Genomic DNA, 24,236 nt, shown 5'->3' with positions numbered 1-24,236 from the left:
CGCAGTGGTTGAGAGTCCGCCTGCCAATGCAGGGGACACGGGTTTGTGCCCCGGTCCGGGAGGATCCCACATGCCACGGAGCGGCTGGGCCCGTGAGCCATGGCCGCTGAGCCTGCGTGTCCCGAGCCTGTGCTCCACAACAGGAGAGGCCACAACAGTGAGAGGCCCGCATACCAAAAAAAAAAAAAAAAAATACTGATTACCATAAATCTACTGCACCCATTCCCCTGGCATTTAAAAAAAAAAAATCTTCACAACACACTTGAGAAGTAAATATGATTCTTATCTCAGTGTTAAATATTCATATAGAATGAGGGTAAGGGGTTAAGGGACTCGTCCAAATTTATCCAACTAGTAAGCATCAGTCTGAATTTGAACAATGGTCTGTTTATGCTGTGTTCTATTAAACAAGTAATAGGTTATTATCTAAGCCTAAATTCTTTTAGCAGTAAAAGGACACAACCTTCAAGCTGTGATACTCAAATAGCAGTTGGGAATTACTTTTGACCTTAATCTGCTGATGTAAACAGCAGACTTTGGTCACTTTCACAGTATGAGAATAATTTGGGGAAATTACTAAAATTGTGTTTCTGAGTACGGACCTGGCAAAGATTATTTTCTTCAGAAAATATATCTTAGAGTACATAAAATATTACAAAGCATTAGATTTTTTAAGAAGCAACTAGTGAGAAGATTGTTTCCAAACTATATACTGGATTGGAGAAGTTGACAAAACACATCTGCTATCAAACATGCCTTTCCACTTAGAAATTCCTGAAAACATAACCCAAAATGAGGTTGCCAAATATGGTAAAATGAGGTTGCCAAATATGGTAAAATGAGGTTGCCAAATATGGTAAAATGAAGTAAATGGAAACTTAAAATTGCCTGGTTGTGCTTTTGGCTAAGTGGTCTTTCAGGGGCATAAAATCATTTTCCCCAGTTGGCACCCCATATATATACCTGGTTAGCCAAAGGCTCGGTGTGAGTTTCCAGCTTGCTACATACCTAGCTCTAGAGTTCAGCCTGCACAACCATTGGTCTACAGGGACTGTTGAAAGTAAGACTCAGAGGGGTAAGTAAATTTCCCTGGAGTCACACAGTAGGCCAACGGGCATGCAAGGATTGGACCCCACAGCGTGTGCTTTCCCAATAAAACACTAAGGTACACAGAGGCTCCACGTAGGGAACGTCAATCCTCAGCTGAGTGACTAACACATCCTCTTAGCCAAAACAAAGATGTGCGAGAGCAGAAAGAAGGGATGTGGGAAGGAGGAGAATGTGAAGAAAATGTGCGTGGTATAGCTCTTATCTGGCCAGTAAGCCGTTTTCTAACTGTGATTTCATTTATTTCACGGAGGGTAGTTTAGATTCTTGGGGGGAAATGGTCTAGCACTAAACAGATACCAGAGAGAAAAAAAGTAGGACAGTTTTTGCCCTAGAGAAATGTACGCAGAGTCCCACGAAAAGAGTTCAGTGTTCCTCTAAAATCAGAGATTAAATCAATTATGCAACCCAAAACGGCAGCACATGTGGAGCTTTCACAGAAAGCCTGTGCAAAATTAGTCAGCCTGCCGTGATCTTTTGGTATCTGAAATGACCAAATTTTGTATTCTTTTTTGTGATGTGGGGGAAGGGAAAGATGGAGAATAGGGACGGAGCAGAAAGAAGGCAAGAGTGACCTAAGAGAAGGAAATAGATACTATTTTAACATGAAAATGCAGTGCTTCTCAAATGTGTGAAAGCTGGTAAAGGGAAAGGCTTAAAGTCCGGACTCCTCATTTTATGCTCAAATCTAGCGCTCAAAGAAAGGTGAGGTGCTCTCACCAGCTTGGGCTTTGCCCCTAAATGAGAGGAGCCACCGCTAAGAGAAGGCTCATGGGATCATGCAGTTCTTCTCTGATTTCCCTTTTTAAAGCTGCTTCAAGCTGCTCTAAACTGTAACAAAAGGCATTTTCAACCTGGATGAATGCAGATACTCACAATGGAGGGGAAATCCTTGCCGTCATGCTGCCGAGACAAGCCAGGTGTTTTTGCATATGTGATTTCATTTAATTATCACAACCCTGTGAAGGATATTGTTGAGGCTCTCACAAGGAAACGGAGACAGAGAGAGGTTAAAAAACCTGTCAGAAATTACACAGCTAAAAAGTGGGGAAGCTGGGCTTAGACTTATAAGTCCCATCCGAGGACACGTGGACGTAGCGGAATAGGAAAGAAGTAAACGGAAGTTGTCACAACTTAGGATGATGGTGGGCAACAGAGGGGAAACAGAATACGTTCCAGATGCTAAAATCACCTGGGGAGATGGAAGGAAAATAAGTTCTGGTATATAAAAGATAACGGTTATAATGATTTGAGGAATATGGTACAAATGGATTCCATGAACTTCAAAGGTAAGAAAAAGGTTAAAGGACTTTATACGATTTTATTAACTGAACTTCTTTGATGGAATCAAATATAAACCTAGTTTACATTTAAGTCCACTCTTTTAGCACGACTCCCCACAGCTTGTGACTAAGCCAGCCCACCCTGAATTATTAACCTCCACCCTCCTCTGTGCCCGTGAGATTTCCCAGGCTTTTATATGCCTACTTTCACCCTGTCTAACTCCTAATCATCCCTCAAAACTTGGCTCCACTATAATTTATTTCTAAAAGCCTCCTATGACCTAGAGCTAGATGCCCCCTTTTGTGAATAAAAATGTCCGCACCTCTTGCTGCAGTAAGTCTTCTTCGAGAAACTTGTCCTAAAGAAATAGTATAGAACACGGGCAAGGGTTCATGCTCAAAGTTCTCCACTGCAGTGCTACCTATTTACAATAGCGGACATCGGAAAACTCCTTGAAATAGCAAATGATTGGGAACAGCTTTGTGCATTTAGAACCCCTTCCTTCCCCGCCACCTGCGCTCCGGTTTCCTTGCCACGCTTGAGAGCTGAGCCACCTAAACCGAGTCCCCAAACAAGAGCAAACCCAGCTCAGAGGCCACCTCCTCTGGGAGCCTTCCTTGTCAACTTCGTCTGTTTTAAGTAGCCCGCTGTGGGCTACCACACAGGGCATGCTTTACCTCAGTGCTTCAAGACTGTACTGTAAGTGTCTTTTATCAGACTGCCTCCTCTTTACAGTACACTCCCTGAGAGAAGGAGCTGTGTCTTTCCAGCAAAGTTCACATCTATTTTGTCCCCAAAATGGTGAACTAAGTAATTTTAACCAATCCTCTTGCAGAAAACAATTAAAAATAAAGAGGGATACTCCACAGTAAAAAAGACACCGATGTTATAAGAATAGTAAGTATGTATGTGCCTAGCATCATAGATTCAGAATAAAGCAAAAATGAGCAGATATACCAAAAATAACAGTGGCAAATTAAATAAACAAGAAAATAGTAAGGATGCAACAGTTTTGACTAATATAATTAGCAAACAACATAATACGTGTAGATGCAAAACTAGACTCACAAAGAATACATATTCTTTTCAAGCTTGCATAAAACATTCACAAATATTGGTCATATGATGATCCTAAAGCAACTTCAAAGCGTTTGCACAGCAAAGGAAACCAGAAACAAAACCAAAAGACAACCCTCACAATGGGAGAAAATATTGGCAAATGAAGCAACTGACAAAGGATTAATCTCCAAAATTTATAAGCAGCTCATGCAGCTCAATAACAAAAAAACAAACAACCCAATCCAAAAATGGGCAGAAGACCTAAATAGACATTTCTCCAAAGAAGATATACAGACTGCCAACAAACACATGAAAGAATGCTCAACATCATTAATCATTAGAGAAATGCAAATCAAAACTACAATGAGATATCGTCTCACACCAGTCAGAATGCCCATCATCAAAAACTCTAGAAACAATAAATGCTGGAGAGGCTGTGGAGAAAAGGGAACACTCTTGCACTGCTGGTGGGAATGTGAATTGGTTCAGCCACTATGGAGAACAGTATGGAGGGTCCTTAAAAAACTAAAAATAGAACTACCATATGACCCAGCAATCCCACTACTGGGCATATACCCTGAGAAAACCAAAATTCAAAAAGAGTCATGTACCAAAATGTTCATTGCAGCTCTATTTACAATAGCCCGGAGATGGAAACAACCTAGGTGCCCATCATCGGATGAATGGATAAAGAAGATGTGGCACATATATACAATGGAATATTACTCAGCCATAAAAAGAAACGAAATTGAGCTATTTGTAATGAGGTGGATAGACCTAGAGTCTGTCATACAGAGTGAAGTAAGTCAGAAAGAGAGAGACAAATACCGTATGCTAACACATATATATGGAATTTAAGAAAAAAAAATGTCATGAAGAACCTAGGGGTAAGACAGGAATAAAGACACAGACCTACTGGAGAACGGACTTGAGGATATGGGGAGGGGGAAGGGTGAGCTGTGACAGGGCGAGAGAGAGGCATGGACACATATATACTAACAAATGTAAGGTAGATACCTAGTGGGAAGCAGCTGCATGGCACAGGGATATTGACTCGGTGCTTTGTGACCGCCTGGAGGGGTGGGATAGAGAGGGTGAGAGGGAGGGAGACGCAAGAGGGAAGAGATATGGGAACATATGTATATGTATAACTGATTCACTTTGATATAAAGCAGAAACTAACACACCATTGTAAAGCAATTATACCCCAATAAAGATGTTAAAAAAAAAAATGTTCATTGCAGCTGTATTTACAATAGCCAGGACATGGAAGCAACCTAAGTGTCCATCATCGGATGAATGGATAAAGAAGTTGTGGCACATATATACAATGGAATATTACTCAGCCATAAAAAGAAACGAAATTGAACTATTTGTAATGAGGTGGATAGACCTAGAGTCTGTCATACAGAGTGAAGTAAGTCAGAAAGAGAAAGACAAATACCGTATGCTAACACACATATATGGAATCTAAGAAAAAAAAAATGTCATGAAGAACCTAGTGGTAAGATGGGAATAAAGACACAGACCTAGTAGAGAATGGACTTGAGGATATGGGGAGGGGGAAGGGTAAGCTGTGACAAAGTGAGAGAGTGGCATGGACATATATACACTACCAAACGTAAAATAGATAGCTAGTAGGAAGCAGCCGCATAGCACAGGGAGATCAGCTCGGTGCTTTGTGACCACCTAGAGGGGTGGGATAGGGAGGGTGAGAGGGAGGGAGACGCAAGAGGGAAGAGATATGGGAGCATATGTATATGTATAACTGATTCACTTTGATATAAAGCAGAAACTAACACACCATTGTAAAGCAATTATACTCCAATAAAGATGTTAAAAAGAAAACCAATATTTGCTTTTTGTAATAATAATAGTAATTATTAATAAATGTTGCTTGATCTGAAAAAAAGACTTCAACAAATCAATATAAAAAAGATAATTCATCATTTTAAAAGGGCAGGGCGGGAATAAAGATGTAGACATAGAGAGTAGACTTGAGGACACAGGATGGGAGGGGGAAGCTGGGGCGAAGTGAGAGTAGCAAAGACTTATATACACTACCGAATGTAAAATAGTTAGCTAGTGGGAAGCAGCAGCGTAGCACAGGGAGATCAGCTCGGTGCTTTGTGATGACCTAGAGGGGTGGGATAGGGAGGATGGGAGGGAGGCTCAAGAGGGAGGGTATATGGGGACATATGTATACATATGGCTGATTCACTTTGGTGTACAACAGAAACTAACACAGTATTGTGAAGCAATTATACTCCAATAAAGATCTATTTTTAAAAAAAAAAATGGCAAGAGAACAGCTACTTCACAAAACAAGATACCAAATAGAAAATAAAAATTTTAAAAGTGCTCAAATCACATTAAATATTAGAGATATGCAAATTAAAACAACCATGAGATCCCACTACATACCCACTAGAATGGATTCTTATTTAGCTGAACTTGTACTTTTTACTTTGCAAACTTTTCTGAACGTGTGTGTCATACTTCATAATAAACTATTATGTTTCAAGGGCACTCATCAATACGTACTTGTTCATCAATAGAATGGGAACTCATCAAAATTATATTTGTTTTTCTGCTTCTCTAACGCATTAAATTCTTTTACAGCTTTAATGAGGTATAACTGATGTATTTAAAAAACTGCATATATTTAATAAATATTGACCAAAATTTTAGACTCATCTCCCTAATAAACTTTTTGTCGGGTCCTGTTCACTGAATCCAAAACAACAAATTGTGTTTCTAAATAATCTGTATTTCCCTCCAAGTTAACCTTGAAATTCCATAAATATCATGATTGCCCATAAAAGATAGGTTAAGAAATTACCCCCCAATATCAATTTTACACATTTTCTCCTGCCCTCAGAACTAAGTTATACATTGATGACTTTGGAAGCTGAGCTTCCAACTGAAGCATGACTATTTTTCTCATGTCTTGCTGTAGCTATTTTCTTCAGAGTAGAGCCTCCAGAACATTCTGGACAAATAGTGATAAATCAATTAAATTGTGAAGCCTGTTTTATTCTGAATTAGCCTTTAATTCCCAGTGTATACTTGACCCACTTAGCCCTAAAACACCCCTCCTCAACAAAATCAATCCCATGTGAAAAAAAAAAAAAAAGGAGGGTGGAAGGGCTTTCAGCCCAATGAAATAAGACATGGTTCTAAGAATAACCAGTAGACATTATCAAATGATAATCTCCAGCCCCTCAGAGAGTGATTTTATTCAAGCTGACAAATTTTCATCATTGATGAGGAGGGCTCTCAATTTGTTAACAGTTGATAGAAATTAAAATAAAAGTTAATATATAACATATTCATTCACATATTTGCAACATGTATAAAAACCCTTATAATTTCATAAATAAGACTGAGCTAATTTACTTCTGTAAGCCTCAGTTTCTGTAACTTCATATAAAATAGGCACAGTAAAAGCATCCACTTTTAATTAGGCTTAAATAATTTAGTACATATTAAAGATACATGGCAGGGTCTGCATATAATACATGCTCTTAAAAATGTTGGCTCTTAGTAGTAATAGTGTAGACAGTAATGGTAGTAACAATAGAGAAGTGAAACATTTTAAAATCAATGTTTAAATCTGGAAATTAAGAGAAAGAAGGCAAGCTCTTCCTAGCAAGTAATGTCCTATCCCTAAGGTACTAGACACTAGACATTTCAAAGGTAAACATATTAGGTGATCACTTACTTGAATGTCCAGACCAAGGAACTGAAGAAAACACAATTAAATTCCTCTTAAACTCAGATACTGTCATAAGAGTTTTCTAACCAAGAAAATAAAGTATTCATTCATTCGTTCACTTGTTTGCTTAAAATTATCTAGCTTTTCCATGAAAAAATAATTAATTAATATTTAACAATTTTTTTATTTATCATATAATTAACTATTTAAACATTTTAAAATAATTAATAAATTTCTAAGGAATTTTATGTTATTGTGATAGAAGTTCAAGCATCCAAAATATATTTGGGGAAATGCTGATTTAGAAAGTATTAAAATATTAAAGTAAAATGATTACTACAATTGTGTTTAGTAGAGACAAACCCAGCAAGATAGAAGGATTATTTCTTGTACCCGTGTTTTGCTTAAAAATACATATACATTTAAGAATAATGTGATACATGGGCCAGCTTCCAATCTTTCTTAACCAAACTTTTACAACATTTACTTCACTTGCCTTCCCTCTGGTTTCCCCCAAACCATCCACCCTTTCTTTACTTAGGATAAAGGTCAAGCTCCTTAATGTGACCCATGATGCTCTGCTTTCTCTGATTCGCAGCTCTATCTCACAAACTGTTCTCTCTCTTGCTAACAAAGCTTCAGTTACACTGGCCTTATTTTAGTTCCACAAATGTTCCAGCTTCCCAGTTTTGGGGACTTCAACATGCTATTTCCATTGCCTGAAATGCTCTCTGGACATGACTTGCATCTCCATCTACCACTCCATTCTTTCTTCATCTTCCCTGCCCTCTCCCCCAAATCTTTCGCTTTCTCACACAGGGTGAGCAGAAGGTCTTTAGTAAAATAATATACCCACGTTGTACTATAAGAGGAGAGCAATATCTGCAGGAAAAAACTCTTGTTTTCAAAATGTGTCTGTGTGTTTATTTTGTAGGTGCTACACTCTAGATCCTAAAAGGCCTTAGTCAATCTACATGAAGGCTTGAGAGGTCTCGCAACTGCCCTCCTAGAACGGTACTAGAGCCAGGAATTTCCATGCACTTGACCACAGAGAGCACTGACTGGATGGAGAGGATCCTGGGGATAGGGCAGAGGGAAAAAAAGGGAAGACGAGATGAGATGAGAGCAAAAAGGGACCCTGGCACCCATCTGATGCTGTCTCTATACGGAGTTAATTTAATGGAAAAAATTAAAAAATGTTTCACACCAAAAAAAAGAAGAATGTGGTATTTGTCAGAGAACTAATATCCATCTGAAAACAAACAGATATTTCTATGCCTGATCTAACTTTGAAATATGTGTTATTTAACTGTTGGCTACCAATCTTCTGAGGAACTCACAGAAGTGGAGTTTAGTGCTTCCTGAACCTGTAAAGAACAAAGGTTTTATGCTTTTGCCCTTACAGTTAAGTAAGTATGATATTTAAAAATCACATCCCTTTGATTTCACCTTTTTATTAACTAGTAGTTTGATTAGAGAATGGTCAGTATAAACAGAAACTGATTTGTTGACTGATGATCTATATCAGCTAACTTATAAACCATCTACTTTACAGATATCTATGTACACTTATATTTACACATTAAATTTGTGGTTAATTTGTATTATTTTTTAATCATAAACTTGAAAGAATATATTTTTGTTTGGTTTGTTTTTTTCTCTTAATATATTATTTTTAAACAAACATCACCACAGGATTCTCTCTGGCTACTCAATGAGTCTGACTACTGGGTATTGTGTCTTTAAGCTGGAGGATATGTTTTAATCTACACTTTTCTCTGGTTTGTCTCCTTCTTATTACTTAATCATCCAATGAGCCTTACAGAACTGTCAGTTTGGAAGGCAATAAACTGTGTATGGATTTTTCTTCTTCTTTAGGATTGAGAAAGTCCCAATCATGCAAGCAATGAAAGAAACTTCCATACACCTAGTACTTCATTTCCTGACAATCAAAGTCATGGGCTAATGATGACCTTAGGCTCCTGGCTACAAATGTGAGACAGGGCTGACAAATACACATCACTGGCTCTGCAAAACAATATGTGACAAGTTTTAGGATAAAAACCCAGTTCCTAGCATAATTACTGAGTGACCAGGCAGCGCATCACGTGACTTGGCTCTGACAGGCTGAAGGAAAAATGCACTGCTGAGTCTGAAGGGACTCTGAAATGTGGGGCATGTGTTGTTTACTTAGGGATCAAGGAGACTTCTGTTAAGTTTTAAAGACACACATATATTATTACTGATTATCCCTCTCTGAAATCCTCCTACAAACTATCACAAGAGAATTTTTCATTTGCAATTTTAAAAGTATGCATAATATTAAAACACTTTCATTGAGTTGCACATTTGGATCAATAACATGTTAGTATCACTGATATCTAACATAACAAAGGATGCATATTAAAGCATGGAAATGATGTCTCAACTAAAAAAGGACACTGGTGAAAAGGATGAGTTCAGATAGCTATTCCTGTACAAAGAAATACAAACATTTAAAACACTCAACAAACCAATGCTTATTGAACAGGCTTTGAGTCAGGCATTTTTATTAGTTTTCCTCTCCTAGACAGGATAAAATTTAGATTTGTACAAGATCATCAATTTTTTCAATGTGTTTTTAGCCCCTGTTTATTGCTTTCATATAGGGAGAGGGGGGAAACATTGTGGTCATTTATACATTAACACTGTAAGCCCTTCCTCACAGATGTTGACATTTAGGTGTCAGTAGACTGGATGTATTACAAGAAAAAGGCATTGAGCTGAAAGACACACTTAGATGTGTCCATTCATTTATCAATAAACTAATCAGTCACACAGCACATTATCAGAAGCCTACTATGCACAAGGTACTAGGGTTACAAAATTCTGTAAAGAAGCCTATCATCTAATACAGAGAAGACATTCATGAAAACATACCATTTCATAATAGTAAAATGAATGCAGTAATGACAATACGAATGAAAGAATGGACCAGGAGAAAAGATACACTGAAACCTATTGAATGGAAAATACCCATAGTAAAGGTAGTCCTTGGGCAAAGGCTTGAAGGACAAATATTTGAAGTGACTAAAATAACCTCTAATCCTGGTCCTGCTCTTTACAAGCTATGAGACCTTGGAACCAATCAATAATCTCTTTGGATCTCAGTTCCATTATCCATACAATGATACAGATGATTCACATAATCTCTGAGGTCTGAGATATCACAGTTATAAATCCACTCTTGAGGAATTTTCCAGAAGTTGTATAATGAGTCGCTAAACTAGATTTATAATCCAGATTTCTAGAGTTCCCATATTCATGAAGGTCCTAAACTAATTTCTGTCTTCTTAAAGTCATATGCATGAGATTATCAAAAAGTAGCAATTTTCAGCACAATTTGGACTCACTCGCGTTCTTCATCGCTTTAGAAAACAACCCTGCATAGCTTAAAATCCATCCTACACTGTGAAACTCATGCCTACTTGTCACTAGTCTCCAGCTACCAAGGCAGCCTTTCTGCCTCACAATTATGTAAAGCACATGCCTGGCTCTGCCTCAGGACTTCTGCACCAGCTCTTCCTTCTGTCTGAAACCCTCTTGTTCAAATCTTTGTGAGTCTAGCTCTTTCCTGGCTCTATGGTCTGTAGTCACACTGATTCTTCAGAAAGGTGTTTACTGACTACCTAATCTGTGGTGCCAACACCTCTCTTCAGCTCACTCCTCCATTTAGTTTTCTTCAGAGCATGTACTGCCATCTAAAATTATCTTCCCCATTTACTTTACTATTTCATTGTCTATTTCCCCAACAAAAGAGTGCATGCAGGAATCTTACCTGTCTTGCTCACTGCTGAATACTCAAGTCCCAGGAAGAATGCTTGGCACTGAGTTGGCATTCAATGAAAGAGAAAGTGAGAGAAGTGGGGAGGAAGGGGATGGAGACAGGGGCAAATCTATTTTCTCCTTAATATCTACTGTTTTGCTCCATTTTATCATCGAAAAGAAAGTTTGTTACTCATGAAAGCATAGAAAGGTTTGATGACATCACTCTTAATATATGACAACGGTTTATTTTCAAACATGAGATTGAATCTGTTCAATTGTACTTAAGGCTATATTTTAAGCCAAAAAATGAAGTTGTTAAAGTATAGGTAAATGGCATTAAGCTTATTAGAAGTTACTGTCTTTCATGTATTGTGTCGAATTTTTTTCTTTGTTCAAGAACCTACTGTGTAGCACAGGGAACTCTACTCGATGATCGGTGGTGACCTAAATGGGAAGGAAATCTAAAAAAGAGTGGATATATTTATACGTATGACTGATTCACTTTGCTGTGCAGCAGAAACTAACACAACATTGTAAAGCAACTATACTCCGATAAGAATTAATTTTATGTAAAATAGATAGCTAGTGGGAAGCAGCCACATAGCACAGGGAGATCAGCTCATGCTTTGTGACCACCTAGAGGGGTGGGATAGGGAGGGTGGGATGGAGATGCAAGAGGGTGGGGATGTGGGGATATATGTATATGTATAGCTGATTCACTTTGTTATACAGCAGCAACTAACACAACAATGTAAAGCAATTATACTCCAATAAAGATGTTTAAAAAAAAAGAATTAATTTTTAAAAAACATGATAGAAAAGTAACATTTTCTATCAAAACTATATTTGACAGCCATTATATTAAAAAAAAAAAGAATAAGATGGACAATTTCCTTTCCTGCTTTCTTTATTCTCTCCGCTGTATCTCATACTACTAACCACTCCCTCTTTCTTGCAAATTTCCTTTGTTTCAAGACATTATCTTCCTTTTCTTTTTTTTTTTTTTTTTTTTTTTGGCGGTACGCGGGCCTCTCACTGTTGTGGCCTCTCCCGTTGCAGAGCACAGGCTCCGGATGTGCAGGCTCAGCGGCCATGGCTCACGGGCCTAAACGCTCCGCAGCATGTGGGATCTTCCCGGACCGGGGCTCGAACCCGTGTCCCCTGCATCGGCAGGCGGACTCTCAACCACTGCGCCACCAGGGAAGTCCGACCTCTTGGTTTTTTTAAAAAAAGTTAAATTTAAGGTCACACCTCTAAGTTCAATGCACTATATACAGATCGTGCAGAGTATGACTATGAAGAGATACAAATTAGTCCATGCTGAAAAAGACTTACCAGGGTACAGAATCATTTTCATAAATACATATAAAAGTCTTGTGAAGATAGAAGAGGACTGACTCTTCAGGTTTTCTGAGACACTTTTCAAAGTGATTCAAGGCACAAAATGTGCACTACTGTGAATACATACATGTGCCTCTAATACAGCCCATCAAATGTTTGGCTTCATGACTTACAAAACTAAATGTACTGAAATGAGATTCTGCTTCTTAGCTGAAAAACCACAGAAGCTATAAACATCATGTAGATAATTACTCCAAAATATGGAGATACAAATACAAGCACTTCATTTGAAAAAGCAAACACAAAAGATAGGTGTAAATTCAAGGTATTTAAATGCTTCCATTTTGAATAATTCAGTTAAGAACCTAAACAGGTTCGTTCCCAGAAGCTAATGCATCAATCACTAGTCTCCACTAAGGAAAATGAATTCTAAAAATTAACATGGTTTTCAATAATTCAAATTTCACTATTTATATAAAAACCTAGAGAGACCAATAATACCCAATAGCTTCAAAAGATAAGCTAAAGGGCTTCCCTGGTGGCGCAGTGGTTGAGAGTCCGCCTGCCGATGCAGGGGACACGGGTTCATGTCCCAGTCCGGGAAGATCCCACATGCCGTGGAGCGGCTGGGCCCGTGAGCCATGGCCGCTGAGCCTGCGCGTCCGGAGCCTGTGCTCTGCAACGGGAGAGGCCACAACAGTGAGAGGCCCGCGTACCGCAAAAAAAAAAAAAAAAAAAGATAAGCTAAAGACTTTTTTGATGTAATCAATTTACCGATGTTTGTCCAGGTCTGTTTAATATATACGCAAGGAAAATACACTCACTCTATAATTTCTTATAAAATAGCAAGTAAGGAGTAGATGCAGGAGATGTAGAAGGGGAAAGAGAATTCAAAATGTCCTTCTCCTCAGTAACTTCCACTTCAGAGTCATCAAAAAGCAACCACTTCCCCTCATACTCCTTTAAGCTTTGCACTACATACGAAATTTTGTTTTCAAAACCACTCATGTTAATGCCTGTTTGGTCACTGGATTCCTTGTTTCTATCAGATTCATGGGTCTCATTAGTACTGTTAGTCTCAGAATTTCTATTTTCAGCAAATGCTGTACTGGCAACTTTATCAGGATTAGATGCTTTGTTGTATAACTCATAATCTGCTTTAGTCTTTTGTCCTCCAAGAACTCCGATAGCGTCTACGTTTTTTTTGTTCAAAACTTTGCTTGGCTGGGTATTTCCACTGACTCTAATCGACACTTCTTCATTGTCATAATTTTCAACCACACCCCTGGCTTCCTCCTCATTCAATGGTTCTGGCTTACCTATTTCACACATTGGTCGTTCACAAAATTTTCCTTATCTAGTTCTAAACTGTTAAGGTCAGTGACTTTAACAGAAGCAGTATAATGCCCACTACTAATTGTAATGCCACTATGCATCACAACTGCAAATAATTCATAGCTGTCATTGGTTGGTTTTGTGCTCCGTTCTTCTAGTGACAGTTTAAGAGGTGTCAGTAAAGGAGTGTTGATCTTGGAAAGTCCACCACCATAACAATCAAACACAAAGAATACTGAAATAAGTACTAATATTCAGGTGCTTCTGTGAAGGATATATGGCACCTCCCCCCTTAATTTTCTTTATTTTCTCCAAGCCACTAGCAGCAAAGCACTTCAAATGAATAGTTATAACTTCAGGCATTTTGTCAAACAAAAGACTTCGTTCAGCTTCAGTATAATGATGGCAATTTTCACAGAAATATTTATCTTCTCCTACAATCCTCTCCACTGAGGCAAACTCTGAAATTGCCCATCTCAGGGTCTTCATTTCTGTTTTTGGCTCTAGAGAAATTTCAGAACTCTCCTCTACTTTGGAAAGCTCATCTTCTTGCACTGGTACACTGATGTCTTGAAAATCTTCTCTTCTTTCTGTTAAACTTTCACATTCTAAGCAATGAGTCCTTAATACCAGCTGGCCTTGAAATAATTTCTCCACTAGCTCAAAACCAATTTGCTCTGCACCTTTGTTTATGGGCTTAACTTCATTAACAGGCATAACATTATTCCCTGGAGATTCAAGTACACAACCATTAGCTGTATTATCATTCTCATACTTCCCCAAGTCCTCTTCAAGATCATATTCATTTTCTTTAGATTGTCCTTTGGATTCTTGGTTTGTTGTTATTTTACCCAGACTACAGAATTTAGAAATAATGCTGGGCTGCTTAGCTGCAGACTTTAACCAGTTTATTTTAACTCTTGATTTCTTTTGTGAGGGTCCTGCACTCTCATTTTCAGAAATGCACTTGGGGATTATTTTAGCAGGAATATCTAATGAATCAACTGTAGCTTTTCTTTTTGATCTGGTTTGTCTCTGGTTTTCTTCCAAAGACTGGTGTTCCTTAGAGACTTTAACTTTTTCCTTCATGTTACCAAATTCAGTGTCACTTTTTTCTTTTCCCATTTACTTCTGGCAATTTTTCTTTATAGTCTTCCGAATGCCTCATACTGTCCATCTCCATGCTGTTATTACCACTCATTTCCTCTTTCTGATGTGTTTCTTCTACCTTAGTAGATAACTCTGCCACATTTTTTACGTCTTTCTTTAGGAGTTGGCATGTTTCTTGAATGTTTCCCAAAATCCACTGTAATACTTCCTGTGCATCACGCTGTAGATATCCTTCACACACAGGCTTGAGTTCCCTGAGTGTGTTAAGTAGTCGCCCTGGCTGAGTAGCCAGTTCACCAGTATATTTCTCTGGATTTAAGAGAAAACTAGCCTGAAGCTGTTCGACTGAAATGATCAAGGACTGTAAGCTGCATATTAGTTCATAACTTGCTGAAGAATCATCTTTGCAACTTCCCTTATCTTTTTGACTGGCTTCATCTTTTAGGGCTTCTTTCTTCCTTGAAATAATATTAAATAAGTGCTTCACTCCAGATCTAAAACCAGGACAAAAACATACTACCTGAAGTACACTATTAAGATAACAAGTATTGCCGAGATTATTCAGTCCCACAAACGGTAACAAGTTTTCTCTCTTCTCACAGTTGATACGTGAGGACTGTGCTGCAGGAACAGCTTGATCAGTTTCAGACCCTCTATATTCAGAAGTTTTTTCTTCATTTTCTTGAGAATCTGTGAAATCCAAGGCTCTCTTGGTTTCCTTTTTCTGAAAAAACTTCAAGGAAAGTCTGTTTTTTTTTTTGATGGACCACCTCTTGAAAGCCCATTACTTTCACTAGGTACGACACCGGGCGTTTTCTCTTCAAATCCCAAGGAGTTGAGAAGAATTAATTTATACAGGGACCTTGTAATCACCAATCATACCTAGAATATAACATTTTACCAGGTGCCGTATCTTCTGCTATACCATTTCTTGCTGCTGGCTGTCCTTATCACTGGGGGTTGTTACATCAAAAATGTTTCTCCCATAACTCTGGTCATGGCCCAGAGCGAGGTCCGCGTTGGTGACGCCGAGGAGTCTAAGCGGGCTGAGGGCGGGTGCGACAGGTGAGCCCCGAGCCCGTGGGGGCCCATGACCCACGGAAAAGCTGGTCGGATTGCCCTCCCGGCAGGGGAGTGACCATTCGCTCTCAAGAGCAGGAACCCGGGCTGCCGCTCCGTCCTGCCAGGCGGAGGCACCGACTACATCCCCGAAGCGGCGACCAACCACGTCCGCCCCCGTCCCTGTCCCGGGACGGCAAGGAGCGCCAGAAACGGCTCCACTCGCCCGGCGCTGGAACCGCTGGGGTCTCAAGACATTATTTTCTTCTCATTTTCCATCTACCTTCATAGCTGTTTCTTTTCCGTTCTCCTTCCTGAACTCAGCTTCCTCCATTACCTTAAAAGGTTGGTTTTTGCCAAAATTTCAGCACTGGTCATTTTTTCTCTCTATCTCACAGCTTTGATTGCACATTTTGGCTGATGACCCATACACAGCACAGTCCTCTCTCCTGTGCTTTCTCATAAATCTATTTGCCCTCTACATGTTACCACTTACACATCCCACTGAAACCTCAACTTGACAAATGTGGATCTATGGAATCAACAAACCACTGTACAGGCTCACTAAGTGGCTGATACTATTCAAGCACTTTAATAAATGTTAATTCACTTAATTTTTATAAAACTCTATAAAATAAGCATGATTATTACTGCTCCCATTTTAGAAAGAGAAAGCTCATTAATTTACCAGAGTCACTCAACTAAAATGTGGTGGGAAGGAGTTTCTGTCCTGGCACCGCCGTGGACCCAAGATCTCCCAACCTGAACCCTAAGATGTATCCTAACCAACTCCCCTCCTCACATCAAAATTGCCATGCAGTTCTAGTGATTTTTTACCTCCTCAGTATTTCCCTAATTCATTCTTCCCCTTTAACTCCAGTGCCTTAGTTCAATCTTTTACAATTTCTTTTCTGAAACACCTCGTAGCCTTCTCGCTTTTCACTGTGCCCCTTCCAACACATGCCCCACACTGCCAAGAGTGATCACTCTAAGACCAGATCTAATCATGTCACGTCCCTGCTTAAAACCACCCAGTGACTGTGCACTGCCTTCATGATAAAACCCAAACTCTGTAACATAATGCATAAGGCCAAGAAGCTTCATCAGCTACCACCACTCTATAAATCCTACAGTCCAGGCCTACCCATTCCCTACAATTCTCTGAAGGTATAATGCTCATCCACAAATATGTGCCTCTTCCGATCTCTTCTTTTATCTTTAATCCCCCTCCGCATTGGAGGAGGTGACACTTCCAATTATGTTTTCATTTGTTTGTCTCCACGGCTTTATTGAGACATCTCTTGAAAGCTAGGTTCATGACTTCTATTTCTGTACATCAACCTCTCCTGTGGTACTTGGCACGTGGTAGGCAATGAGCAAAAAACATGACGAATGAAAGTATGGACAAACAAGTGAAATACCTTAAGCTTATCTTAAGTGTTTTATCAGACTAATGAAACAACCACTGAACAAAGAATGAAACTGAATTTGGCATTTGTGATGCAGCTGCAGCCCTCTAAGCAAAGCTTTGATCTTAAACTTCCTTTCTAACGCTAGCATTATGATTCCACTCTACTAAAAGTCAATGGATACCTTTTGCCAGCACCAGTTGCCTTAAAAGCAGGACCACCAAGAAATATAATTCCACAATGTTGGGACTTGGATCAAATGGCATCAGATAGCAGACAGACTCTGGCAGTGCTCTGTGCCAATGTCCACATCTATTAGATTTATTTGCTAACTAGTCTTATTATCTATTTCATGTTGGGATTTCTTTAGGGTGTGGTAGAATGGGACAGATGGGTTGAAAGTCTTCCTTCAGGCATCACACAGATAGGATTGGGCAGATGGGTTCCTTTCAGATAATCAGCCTTTAAGCCTGGAACACATGGACAAGCAGAGAGAAAAAGAACATACCATGTCTAGTAATAGATAAAAATATAGTTGGTAATGGACACAATTAAAAATAAGATTTGAAGTGTATAAATCAAAACTGGAAAGTGGCATTGTGTCACTTCCCTTCAAAGGTACAGATTTTCACAAGCAACAAGTTTGAATTATAGTAATAAGTGACCTCAGAAACCTAAAAAACTTACAAAAAAAGACCACTCTTAGCAATAGAAGATGCCAACCTGAAATAAGTTTTGTAGTAACAAGAACAAGGCTCAATTTTATTGAATATTTCTATCAGTTAACTGGATGAGAATTTTATAGAATATTAAACAAATGAGCAAGTGATATTAATCTGGGAGGAAAAAAGCAGAAGCCAAAAGGATTTCCTCACTGTGGAAAGATGGATTGAAATAATTAAAAAAAGACATAAGTAAAGAATATTGCACTTAGGTCTCCCTAAAACCCAAGTGAAAACAAAATAATTCTTATACAAGCGTACAATGTAGAGATATGTATTTGAGGCAGCATATGCAAAAAGAGAAGGAATTAGAGTTGATGAAGTAGTTGGCATAATCAGCTGGATGAAGTTGAATCTTTGGCTGTTTTAAAAGAAAAACCGTATCTGTGGTGGAGAGCGCCCACTGACACTTCATTTCCAAACTCTGCCCTCCTTTGCTCACTGCCCCGTGACACAGCTGTCCTGGACACAGGACATCAGTGAATCTTCCTTTACTCAGAGTTCTGATTGGGTTTGGCTAAATGGTAGCATGAGCAGGAGATGAGGGAGGACAGAGAATAAGATGTGGGTATTTACTGCCAGAGGTCCTTCTGGGTACTGAGTGTGTCCCAGTCACACAAAAGTTCATGGTGCTGTCTGACAACCATCTTCAGGCATTCACCTCCATCTCTGATTCCAGTTAACAATCTCCTTCTCTTACTCCTTTAGGGAAAGGGATGATAAGGATACTCTCCTGTTTCTAGCCCTGGGGTTTGCCCCAGGCCTTTTGGATTTTTGTAAATGGTTCCTTCATTAAAATCTCCTCCAATTGCCCAAGTTAGTATGACATGTACTTCCCGCAGGCACCCTTACAGATAAATTAGCATTTATTAAACACCTATTATATGCCAGGCACTTAGTAGGAGCTGTTATACTTATGGTTTCAGCATCCCTCTGAGGTAGGTTCTATCATATGTTACAGATGAAGTGATGGAGGCATCCAGAGGCTGATTTATTTAAGGCCAAACATCAAGTAGGTAACCAGGTTGGATGTGACCCCAGGCTGTCTGACTTACAGCCCATGAATATAGCCCAATTCTGCTATATTCATTTCACTCTGTTCAGAATAAGTCATGACTTATGCTTATACTCTTAATCTGGAGAATAGTTCTTTCCCCCTGGCTTCATACTTTCAGAGGAATTAAACAAAACAAGTGTGTTTAGTGACAATTTCAGGAAGCATGAGGGGATCTCATAACTCAGAAATGTGGAGGCAGTGCAAATTTGTAAAATCTTTCTGAAAAGCAATTTGACAATATGCATCCAGGACCTTAAAGCATGCACTTACCCTTAGGCCCATTAATTCCACTTATAAAAGTCTATCCTAAGAAAATAATCAGAGATGTAAATAACGACTTAAGTACTAAGATGTTCATTGCAGAGTAAGTTACAAGGACAAAGAAAACAAAAAAAATCAAAACCTGAAATAATCTTGAAGTTCAACAATAGAAAAAGAGTTAACTAAATTATTATGCAGGTATGTATATGTATAGACTCACATGGATGTGGAATATTAAAGCTATCAAAATTGTGTCTTGGAAATAGAATGAATTAAGGAAATTCTCATATTGTTAGTCTAGGATTCAGAAGATTATCAGACTGTATACTCTATGTTTTAGAGCACGTGTGTGCATGTACACATGCACGTGTAAGGAAAAAAATGATTTTAGGGCTACAAAACATTAACTGCATCTATCTTTACATTTGGGAGTATAAGTGATTACTTTATTTCTTCGGTATAACTTTCTACTTGCTTTTCTGTATTTTCCAGGTGGCACAATAGAAGCAAAAATAAAAATTATTTTAAAACATCAATAACTGTGATTAAAATGATATAACTATAATTATATAATCATAATAATAACTGTGATTAAAATAACTGCGATTTATATATGGCTAAAATAATAGGAACTGCATAACCTGAAAAAGAGAAGATTCAATAAAATGTAGATGAAGGGCTATCAAAAGAAAGAGTTTGACACTCGTCCTAAATAGATCAAACAGAAGAACCTGAACCAACAGAAATTAGAGGAAGATAGATAGACTTTGTCTATAAGAAGGGAAAGAATTCTAACAGACTTTTTAAAAGTGGGAACACGTTGTCTCAAAAGGTTTTGATTTTTCTGTCAGTGGAAGCATTCAAGAAGAGGTTTGACCAAAATTTTTCAGGAAGCTTCTTGCAGTGATTTAAACTTTGGACAGGTAGTTAGGCCTAGAAGTCTCTCCTTCCAGAGAGTCTAAAATTTGCATGCTACTGAACAACAATACCTAAACATTTCCTCACCATCAGAGATTGTTTCTTTGGGATAAGGTATTTTTGTTTCTGAAAATTCTCTTTTAATCTCCTCTGTGGGGGCAAAGTAGAATGCCTTTCTGAGTTCAAAAGTAGTTCCTTTAAGGGCAAGGGACATGTCTTCCCATCATTGTGTACAACAGTTTCAAGTACAGAGCCTACCTAGAGCAACTCGGGTTTTTATTTAAGTAAGCCAGTGTACCAGACCTGGTTAAAGACCACCCCAGATCCACTCCATCCTGCAACATCCCTCACTTCCCAGCGGGAGGACCCTCATCTCCTAGCACCATTGCATCTCCCACACTGTGCAAACAGCCCTGGTTCCTCGAGAGACTCACTCTCACTGCACAGCGATTTCTGCCCCAGTATAGCACGAGCGCACAGCTTAGCTTTCAGGTCTGTTCTCTGAAGGACGTGCACTAAGATAGCAACTGAAATTTTCCTGTGAGTTGGTTGATCAAAGGATAACCAATCCACCCTACAAGATCTTCTGAAAGAGTGAGCCACGGGTAAATTCTCACACAAAGAACTAAAGGGAGAATTGATGTGTGGCCTGAAGGAGGCAAAAAGAGCCCTGCAATGAGTATGAGGACCCTGGGACCAGATGGCAGCAGACAGCGGGTGGACAGGAGGGGGTGACCAACAAACATCACCTCTGTCTGTGTCCAAAGCTTGCCAGGGAGAAGCTTTACTAGCAAACTTCCTCCTTGGCTCAGTCCTCCCCAAACTCCCTCAAGCAACCCTGCTGGAGGACACCATCCTCTCCCAAGGCCTCTCCCTCCTCCCAATCCCGGTGCCCTTGCCTTTGACTCACCGACTTTCAGTTCCCCGCCTGCAATGAGCATGCACGCCAGGCTCAGAATGTTGCTTCTGTCCACAGGGAATTCTAGAGTCCCCATCACATAGAGGCCTCTGAGGGACGGAAGATCTGTATCCACAAGGACAGTCCTGTCTGCAGAAGGAAAAGAAATTGCTCAGACCCATAAACACAACGAGAATCACCTCCTCTCCTCCAGCGACCTGCACTGCGGTGCTCGAGGCAGTTCAGGAGCTGCTTCCCTTGCTGCCTGGGCCAGGACAGGGGCAGGAAGTGGAATAACAAATGGTTTTCCAAAGGCTAGGCTTTCATAAAGAGGCAGGGGAAACAAGAGGCATGATGCATACATTCTGCCATCGTTTTACAAACTGAGGGTCATGGCCAAAGGCATTGCTGATGCCCCAAACCCTACCCCAAGCCTACTTTAGTGCAAATGTCCAGATGAACTGCACACCCTTTGTCCCCATCCCTCCAGTTTGGCTCTCATGTCTGAGAGGTAGACAACCATACAGACGACCTTGGCCTCTGAAGTCAGACTATCTGGATGTGAATTCCAGCTCTGCTACTGTCTGACTGCGTGGACCAACAATTTTACCCCTCTGTGCCTCAGTTTTCTAATCTGTGAAGTGAAGATGATAATAAAAATACTTGCTTCATTCATAAGGTTTTTGTGAGGATTAAATGAATCAATAGACCTAAAGGGCTGAACCATTCTCAATTCCCCAATCCCACCACGAAAAGCCCAGTGTCTGGTACATGCTCAATAAACACTGGAAATTTTCATTATTAGTACTGTTGTCCATTAGCTTGGCAAGCTTACAGAGCTCATGGGACAACTTAAAACTTATTCTTCATTTCCCCTTCCATAAAAGCAGTTTCCATACAACTTCAGGAGAAAGAAACATTGATTTTTGTTTGAAAGTAACAATAGAGTAATACATGAGTAAAAATTCACCTTTAAAACAGTAAATATTTCATGTGTGCCAAAGTATTAAGTGTTACTTTCTGAGGCTTGGTAGTAATTCAACCCAAATTAAAGATATCAAATAAACATTTCTGCTTACATCTTAAGGATCATAATCACTGACACATGCAAAGATTTTTAAGGAATTTTAAAAAAATTTATTTTGTTGAAGTATAGTTGATTTACAATGTTGTGTTAGTTTCTGGTGTACAGTAAAGTAATTCAGTTATACATATATATATATTCTTTTTCATATTCTTTTCCATTATAGGTTATTAGAAGATAATGAATATAGTTCCCTGTGCTATACAGTAGGTCCTTGTTGGTTATCCACTCTATATATAATAGTTTGCCTCTGCTAATCCCATACTCTCAGTCCTTCCTTCTCCCACCCCCTCTCCCTTGGCAACCACAAGTCTATTCTCTATGGCTGTGAGTCTGTTTCTGTTTCATAGTTAAGGAATTTTTAAACATAATCTCACTTCTCATTCCAAAAAACAATGCACCTGTTGTTCTTAAGGACCTGCTCACCCAAATTAACTTCTCAGGAGTTGTCTTTTCTGGTTCCTGCCTACTGCTCAAAGGATAAGACCACCACACCTTCCTATGGCAGAGAGTAGAGGGTTGTGAACCAATCATTTCCCTCTTCCTCCTGGTTCATAGTTAGACTACCTTTTCTAGCCTCCTCTACAATTAAATGAGCCATGTGACTGAGGTGTAGTCAATAAAATGTAGGCAGAATCGAAGTGTGACATCTCCGGACCTGGTCCCTAAATTCTCCTGCACGTATTCCCTCCATCCCCTTGTGTCTCAGTTAAATAGTAGAACACAGGTTCTCATGGTGTGGGCATGGGTCAAACAGCATCTGCATCACCCACTCATTCATCAGAAGCAACCCAAGTTTTAGCTCTGCTGGTAAGCCATTCATGGACTCACACTGGATCCACCACTCCCCTGTGAAAATCTCTCTTCTTACAACATAGCACTAAAACACATTATTGTAATTACATACATGATTATTGCTTGTAAGGAGGGAACTGTCACTGGGCTGGTCCTCAGTGTCATTATGTCTTTCTCTCCAACTGTTACTTCCTTAGGAGAAGAGAACATCCCTTTTTCAAAATCCCTAGTGCTTACTGTGACATCAAAGATAAAGCCGTTAAATAAACATTGCCCAGATCTGTTGAGTTTAGTTCCCGACACCCCTTAAAATTCAAGTTCATTAGTGACTGATACAAAATGAATTATCAGGCTAAACAGATGAAAATAAATTTGCATTTCACTTTCAATTTCATGTTTGCTCCTTTCCACACATTCAAACAAGAGTGAAATATCTAGAGAATGTTCTAGGTTTAACATATATTTTATAGATTCATGGCTTTATCATGACTTCAAAAGCAAGATAGAAATTATTTCAAGCAAACACTTTTCAATACAAGAGTTCTATACAAATAGCCTTTATCTCTGCCAACCTATGGTCCATTCTACCAGTGTTTGGCTGTTGAACCTGATTGTACAAAATAACTGAATTTCTTCAATAAAGGTTTTCTCTCATTCACAAAATACTTACACACAACACACACACACACACAAAAGCATGATATTAGGCCTCTTTTGAATATACTTCTCAGTTAAAATATGTCTATTACATGGAATTTAAAGTTTTCCCTTTGGTCTTTAGCACATTCCCCCTTCGTAGATGTTTTTCTTTCTTTCATTTATTTTTTCTACCGCGCCATGAAGCTTCCGGGATCTTGGTTCCCAGGCAGGAGGTCAGGCCCAAGCTCCTGTGGAAGGAGCTCTGAGTCCAAACCGCTGGACTAACAGAGAACCTCAGACCCCAGGGAATATCAATCAGAGTGAGGCCTCCCAGAGGTCTTCATCTCAGCACCAAGACCCAGCTCTATACAACTGCCTGCAAACTCCAGTGCTGGATGTCTCAAGCCAAACAACCAATAAAACAGGAATACAGCACCACCCATCAAAAAAAAAAAAAAAAAAGAAACAACAAAAAAATATGTTACATACGAAGGAGCAAGGTAAAAACCTACACGACCAAATAAATGAAGACAAAATAGGCAACCTACCAGAAAAACAATTCAGGGTAATGATAGTATAGATGATCCAAAATCTCGGAAACAGAATGGAGAAAATACAAGAAATATTTAACAA

General features: G+C 39.2%; 2 protein-coding genes across 2 annotated transcripts in view; both read right to left on the bottom strand.

Moving 5' to 3' along the window:
- PKHD1 (PKHD1 ciliary IPT domain containing fibrocystin/polyductin) overlaps positions 1 to 24,236 on the bottom strand; it is a 424,868-nt gene that overhangs the window by 127,806 nt on the left and 272,826 nt on the right. Inside the window, exon 52 of the mRNA XM_033864110.1 lies at positions 21,098 to 21,235. Coding sequence (XP_033720001.1) covers positions 21,098 to 21,235 — 138 coding nt within the window. The remainder of the gene's footprint in view (positions 1 to 21,097; positions 21,236 to 24,236) is intronic.
- On the bottom strand, positions 13,127 to 16,154 carry LOC117313721 (ubiquitin carboxyl-terminal hydrolase 1-like). The gene is given in 7 exon segments (XM_033863634.2): positions 13,127 to 13,650; positions 13,653 to 13,876; positions 13,962 to 14,764; positions 14,766 to 15,518; positions 15,521 to 15,577; positions 15,687 to 16,052; positions 16,104 to 16,154. Coding segments are annotated over 7 exon segments (2,763 nt in total). The 3' UTR covers positions 13,127 to 13,141.

This window comes from Tursiops truncatus, chromosome 10 (genome assembly GCF_011762595.2).
Source record: "Tursiops truncatus isolate mTurTru1 chromosome 10, mTurTru1.mat.Y, whole genome shotgun sequence".
NCBI classification, from domain to species: domain Eukaryota; kingdom Metazoa; phylum Chordata; class Mammalia; order Artiodactyla; family Delphinidae; genus Tursiops; species Tursiops truncatus.
This window is presented reverse-complemented; position numbering and strand designations above follow the sequence as displayed.